Here is a 7283-nt window from a genome sequence, read left to right on the forward strand (position 1 = left end):
TCTAGGCCCTCTTTCATGCAAAGCATGTCTTCTTCCACTATTGCTGTGTATCTACTAATTCCATCTCCTACCTTGCAGGCTGAATTTCCAGTTTTGCCCTTCTTCCAGAGTATATGGCTTTACAGCAGTGGATCTTAAGCCTGGTGGTGAAGATGAGGTAGAGGAAAAATTCTTCATATGAGAGTTAAATATTACTTCATTTCCCCAAAATTCTTCTGTGATGTGATGTAAAGTAAACATTCTCTGTCTATTTACATCGATTTCGTTACAGTTGGTTACTATGGATAATGCAGAAGAGTATGTGGATCTGATGTTTGACTTCTGCATGCATTCTGGCATACAGAAACAGATGGATGCTTTTAGAGGTATGTAACTGACTAGCATATATGGGCTGTTTAACCATTTAAAGGAAATATTTATCAGTTAAGGAATTTCAAACATAACATGGTTCTCAGCTCGTGCTTATGCTTTTTTTACTTTTTATTTCAAGATGGCTTCAACAGAGTCTTTCCAATGGAAAAGCTGAGTTCCTTCAGTCATGAAGAAGTGCAGATGATTCTTTGTGGAAATCAGTCACCGTCATGGGCAGCTGAAGATATAATAAACTACACAGAACCTAAACTTGGCTACACTCGAGACAGGTACTTCACCCAGTGGCAAGAGATTCGCGCTACTTTCAGGACTTGGCAATAAGGAATTGTGGGGTGTTGACACTGAAAATGTGTGGCAAGTGCAGAAAATTCAATCTAGATAATTACACCTGACAGCTTCTAGGAGCCTCCGGTAAGAGCTGAGTGCAGGGTGGGGGACCAAAGGTGGACAGGCTACCCCAGAAGTAGCATGACATGTCCCCCACCAGAGGTACTACCCCTCACCTAACACTCCATACACTCCTCTGGATATGAGTGAGTTGTTACTCAGTGGTGCTTCGCTTGAGCAGCACTTGCTATTCAAATGGGTGTCTACAGCTTTGCATATGCCACTGATCTCCCAGTGGGTGGCAGGCTTACATACTCAAGACGCTTTCCCCACATTGATGTTTATGGCTGGAGAGTTCTATCAAGCTGTCTCGGAATTCTTCATTATTAAGCTGGCTAGAACAAGCAAGGTTTTTTTCTTCTTCACATGTACCAGGTCTCCTCCATAAGGTGTGGAGAAGAAACATAACAAGTGTAAAACACAAGATAAAAGGGAACTTTTGTCATCTCCTCACTACAGCAATTCATTTGAAGGTGCTGTTTAATAGGTCCCTGCTTTTAAAAGTGTAATTTGCCTATTATGAAAAGAAAGCAGAAAATACTTTTAGAAAATCACAGTAAATGGACTATTGTCAAACAACTTGGTTTGATCTGTTTGGTGCAGTAATAAAACAAAATCAGATTTTTATAGTTCACTGAACTGATGTCTACATGGGTACATCTCAATTGTGCAATCTGTCTTCCTTTGGGGGGTGTTGGGCAGGGGAAGGTAAATAAGATAAGGCTTAAAAGTACATGGCTAGGTATTGCTTCACAATGTTCTGAGCATTGGTCCACCTCATGCAGACTTGAAACTAGATGCTTGTATGCTGTTTTCATGGTCTGTGTAGGTACTGAGGAGGAGACTGCTGTAGGAGGGAACACACAATAAGTAAATAAACTTTCATGCCAGCAAACAGGAAGACAGGGAAATGCTATGTTTACATACTAACATAGTCATGTAATATTTGGCAAACATTTCTTTAATAATAATCTCCCCGCCCCCAAACAAAAATAAAGTGTACCTACAGACATATCTTTATCTTCAAATGCTAATTTTTGATAAGGTGATTTATTTAGGAATTTAATATAGTAAAAGACAAGCATTAAAAGCCATTTGGTTATGTCAACCATTTGACACTTAGTTCATTATGGAGCAGTTGAGTAACAAACCGTGGCCTTTGGTTTAAGATTTGTTTCAGTCCAGACAAACCACTTTTGGCTTCATATGATGGTTGGTTTGGAGCAAAAACAAACCACAATTCCCAGTTTGACTGTAATGCTGCTAAACCAGGTGCATGGTTTGTTGCTTGTGCTAGGGGAAGAGTGAAGTGGGAACCACTTAACAACTAGGGTGTACAGTGGTACCTTGATTCCCGGACAGCTTAGTTGTCAAACAAATTGGCTCCTGAACACCGCAAACCCTGAAGTAAGTGTTCCCGTTTGTGAACATTTTTGGAAGCTGAACGTCCAACGTGGCTCCCGATTGAGTGCAGGAAGCTCCTGCAGCCAGTTGGAAGCTGCGCCTTGGTTTTCAAACAGTTTCGGGAGTCGAACGGACTCCTGGAATGGATTAAGTTCGAGAACGAAGGTACCACTGTATTGTGATGTGCAGATGCAGTGTGTGCATGCTCATGCACTAGTTTAACACTGGTTTGATTATGCAACACATAGTCAACACTGTAGGTATATTTAACATCCATTCTGTTTTGTGCTTTAGTCCTGGATTCCTGAGGTTCGTTAGAGTTTTGTGTGGCATGTCTTCCGATGAAAGAAAAGCATTCCTGCAATTCACAACTGGCTGTTCAACACTTCCCCCAGGAGGCCTGGCTAATCTACACCCCCGTCTTACTGTTGTACGCAAGGTATGGCCATTTCTTAAAAGTTTTGACTATATATCTAAGCAAAGGTGTGTTAGATATTTTTTATGAAGTTCTGTCTTTGAGATAGCTCACACATTTGTACTCAGAAAATGGCTTGCACTCCACAAGGTGCCTGTCAGGCCTTTGGCAGATCCTGTTCATGCAAGGGTCCTGGATCCTGTTAATGCAAGGGTCAGCAAACTTTTTCAGCAAGGGACCAGTCCACTGTCCCTCAGACCTTGTGGGGGGGGGGGCACACAAGTAGATTAATAGGTACCACTCTAGCGGGAAGGTAAACGGCATTTCCGTGCGCTGCTCTGGTTCGCCAGAAGCGGCTTAGTCATGCTGGCCACATGACCTGGAAGCTGTCTTCGGACAAACGCTGGCTCCTTCAGCCTATAGAGCGAGATGAGCGCGCAACTTCAGACTCATCCGCGACTGGACCTAATGGCCAGGGGTACCTTTACCTTTAACAACACAGAATTGAAAAGAAAACGTGCACTACACTCACTATTTTAAAAGTTGATTGTGGATTTTTATTCACAGGTTGATGCTTCGGATGCAAGTTACCCATCTGTGAATACATGTGTGCACTACCTTAAGTTGCCTGAGTATTCTTCTGAAGAGATTATGCGAGAGCGCCTGCTAGCTGCTACCATGGAGAAAGGCTTTCATCTCAACTGAGCTGATGAATAGGACACAGGATATGACAAACTGGTTTTGCATTGATAACTAGTGAAGCCTCTTGTGTTGTATGTGCAGAAAATACAATCTCCACGCTGTGCTCTACTGAGACTTGCCTTTCCCCCACCCCATCCATGAGGCTTTGGAAACACATGGAAAAATTGTTAGCTGCTAATGAAACAAATCCCAATGAATTACACAGCCAGCAAGAAAAAGGCAAGAACACTGTGTGATGCTTCTAAGGGCTTGTGCAACCAGAAGCTGAAGCAAATGTTTGACTGTTCCAAAGAGCAGATCTGCCGATTTTCAGTGTTCACTGATACAAGATTTATAACAGTGTATTTGTGTAAAGTTTAGTGTTTAATACCCTGTACACTACAGTTGCCATCACTGATCCCTGTTTTGCTGGCTTTAAGCTAACTGGTCAGAAATCTGCTTCCATAAAACTTAGTCATTGGGCATCTCAAGCTTTCTTTCCTTCTTTTCCTTCCTTACATGGTGCCTGCACTATAGGAGTATGCTAGTGTTGGGGGGGTGTTTGCGTATAATCATGCACAACCTTTTATTATTATTTCAAGTGGGAATACATTTTGATTTCTAAATGCCCTGCTATAAAGATTAAATCCTTGTATGTGTGTATGTGTGCGTGCGTGCAGCTCAACAATAAAGCTTTTAAAAGACACTGATCCCTGGTGCAAGGCCCACTTTAAAGCAAGTTTTACTTTTGGTTGTATTTTCTTTGTATATTAAAAACATTTATTTAACTTGTTGCAGTTTGAAGTTTAAAAAAAGATTTCCAATGTGTATGCTCAACATTAATCATTAAAAAGTTTGCAGCGTATGAAACCGCTTACTAGTTCTTCTGTTATGTTAGTATACAGAATAGTGCCTTGAATTCTAATGCTTTATTTCTTCAAATAAAAATACTTGGTCTTGTACTACACAGTTTTGTTTCCAAAACTCCTCTAAAAGTACAAAAAGGGCTCCAAATATCAGTGGTTTTTTAAAAATCAGGTCAGTTGTATAGCAGGTGGCTGTTAATGCATTATGTCCCATGAGCCAGTTGCTTTGCCCTACAATGTATTACATTTACAGTTCCTTGCAGCCTTGCCAGGTGAATTTTAGCATTAGTTAATAAACTCCAGATCAGTTCTTTAAATTGCATTTGCTGATTTGTTTAGAAGCAATCCATGCAAAACCATTTCTGATTCAAGGTAGTTTTGTATCTGGTAGTTTTGGGTATTTCTTCTTAGACAAGGCATTCTGCACACTTGCAGAGTTAAATGTCTCCCTTCTTCCTGTGGCCCATAATATTTGCTTGAAGCCACTCCTGAGAGTCATAGATCCTTCATAGTTGTAAGCTTGTTAATAGCACAGCAAACAAATAGGTCGTTTTAAATCTTGCTAGCCTGACTAGCCTATTGACCACAGCAATATTTTAAATAAAGGATAACTCCTGGTTTGTGTTAATTTGAAAGAACCTATCTTGCAAATATGTAATTCTTCACTAGTAAATGTAGTTGGATTTTTCTTATATAAATAAAATGGAATGATAGTCTTTTACAGTGAAGATTGGTTTTGCACATAATTTAGCTGTAGAATCTAACATTATTGAATAACATCAGCAACACATATCTTTGCAATATCAGGCCTTATATCCTTGTATAACCAGTGTCAAGTTCACACTGTTTTGATACGTCGCTGGCACAAGAGTGCTTATATCATAGAATTGGAGTAGGGAGGGATACTGAGGGTCCAATCTAGTCCAATTCCCTACAATGCAGGAATACCCCAGTGAAAACACTGCTTTCTTGACAAACTTAGATAATTCATTTACCATTATTATCAAAACCTGAATGCAAAGCAAAAAAAGGTAAGATTGGCAGTAATCATTCTCACTATACCATTCTGTTTATGCATTGCATTAGTAGGATATGACACATACAGACATATTTTGGTTAACCTTGATGATGAAATTATATCCTTTTCTAAAAAAAAATTTTTTCCTTCCAGTAGCACCTTAAAGACCAACTAAGTTAGTTCTTGGTATGAGCTTTCGTGTGCATGCACACTTCTTCAGCATGCACACGAAAGCTCATACCAAGAACTAACTTAGTTGGTCTTTAAGGTGCTACTGGAAGGGAAAAAAACTTTTTTTTGACTATGGCAGACCAACACGGCTACCTATCTGTAACTATCCTTTTCTAAAGAACTGATGCAGCATTATGTTGAGATAAATTACTTTCAATAGCACCAACTGCTTAATCTCCAGGTGCTTTTAGTTCACCAGAGGAATGCACTCTTTATTAACATTCACAACAAGCCGATTTCAATCACTGCTAGTTCAGCACTTTAGCAATCAAGCTGTCAATCCACTATACAAAAATGGGTTGTCAGCAAACAAAGGCAACTATTTAAACTGAATGCAGGGAAGTGCCCTTATTGGAGGTTAGAATAATTAATATTCCAGAATACAGTCATTTCCCCAAGTGCTTATAATGCCTCATTTGTTGCATTACTGCTGGTAAGATTTTGTTTTCGGAACTGACCTATTAGGATATTTAATAAGCCACTCTTAGGTGTGTTGAATTATCCTGCAATTTTTATGTGTCTGTGTAGAGTTGCCAAGAGTCAATCAAGAGATGCATCTTCATAATAAGCCATGAAAAGATGCCTCTCTTCTTCTCTACACTCTTTAGAAAAGTTGCACAGAGTGAGCAGTTGGATGACAGGAGCAGCAGCTACATTGGCTCTAACTACTTCAAGCCCCTTTAAAGTACAGGGATGGTTTTTGAGTTGATACCCAAAAAGCCAATTATGTAGGTTATCTTCAAGGTAAGTAATGGTAGCACTTCTTGGGCTTGTGTGCCTTCCCCTAAAGGTAAAGGGACCCCTTACTGTTCAGTCACAGATGACTCTGGGGTTGCGGCACTCATCTCGCTTTACTGGCCGAGGGAGCCAGCGTTTGTCTGCAGACAGCTTCCAGGACGTGGCCAGCATGACTAAGCCGCTTCTGGAGAACCAGACCAGAGCAGCACATGGAAACGCTGTTTACCTTCCTGCTGGAGTGGTACCTATTTATTTACTTGCACTTTACATGCTTTAGAACTGCTAGGTTGGCAGAAGCAGGGACCGAGCAATGGGAGCTCACCCCATCACGGGGATTCGAACCACTGACCTTCTGATCAGCAAGTCCTAGGCTCTGTGGTTTAGACCACAGCACCACCTGCTGTGTGCCTACTGTATGCCTAATCTTTAATATCCCAGGTCCTGTGCCTGATATGTTTACAGCAGTTGGCCCCACTCCCTTAACCCATCCACTGTGAAGAGTGGAGATTGCTTGAGCAGTTGCCACTTCATAATCTTCACTTGGAGCTCTAGTTCACATTAAAGGCGTATGGAATGTTGAGCCAGACCCATTCATTTTGCTAGACATTAATTTAATTCAGCAGTGAATCTGACATTAAACTACAGAAATGGGTTGCTAGTAAGAAAACATTCTCTGTTGAAACAAAAAAAATTCCTTCCAGTAGCACCTTAAAGACCAACTAAGTTAGTTCTTGGTATGAGCTTTCGTGTGCATGCACACTTCTTCAGATACACTGAAACAGAAGTTTCCAGACCCTTCTATATAGTGAGAAGGTGGGGAGGGGTATTACTCAGAAGGGTGGTGGGAATGGGTGACCTTCTCACTATATAGAAGGGTCTGGTAACTTCTGTTTCAGTGTATCTGAAGAAGTGTGCATGCACACGAAAGCTCATACCAAGAACTAACTTAGTTGGTATTTAAGGTGCTACTGGAAGGATTTTTTGTTTGTTTTGACTGGCAGACCAACACGGCTACCTATCTGTAACCATTCTCTGTTGATGTATAGATGGGATGAGAGAAACAGTTTAGATGAAGCTCCTGGGCCAAGTCCATAAATTTATTTAGAATAGGTCCCGCCCAGCAGCAGTAATTGGCCTCTTGGGTGTTAAGTGACAGAACTCAGTGGTCACT

General features: G+C 40.8%; 1 protein-coding gene across 50 annotated transcripts in view; it reads left to right on the plus strand.

The window, feature by feature from the left end:
• Positions 1 to 4124, plus strand: part of HECTD1 (HECT domain E3 ubiquitin protein ligase 1) — a 66187-nt gene extending 62063 nt beyond the window's left edge. For all 50 annotated transcript variants that reach the window (XM_083740176.1, XM_083740135.1, XM_083740179.1 and 47 more), the window contains 5 exons: positions 79 to 157; positions 272 to 365; positions 491 to 641; positions 2458 to 2602; positions 3146 to 4124. In XM_083740176.1, coding sequence (XP_083596302.1) covers positions 79 to 157; positions 272 to 365; positions 491 to 641; positions 2458 to 2602; positions 3146 to 3283 — 607 coding nt within the window. In that variant the 3' untranslated portion in view covers positions 3284 to 4124. The remainder of the gene's footprint in view (positions 1 to 78; positions 158 to 271; positions 366 to 490; positions 642 to 2457; positions 2603 to 3145) is intronic.
• Positions 4125 to 7283: the final 3159 nt, after the last annotated feature.

Source organism: Podarcis gaigeae, assembly GCF_964106915.1.
Source record: "Podarcis gaigeae genome assembly, chromosome: 1".
Taxonomy (NCBI): domain Eukaryota; kingdom Metazoa; phylum Chordata; class Lepidosauria; order Squamata; family Lacertidae; genus Podarcis; species Podarcis gaigeae.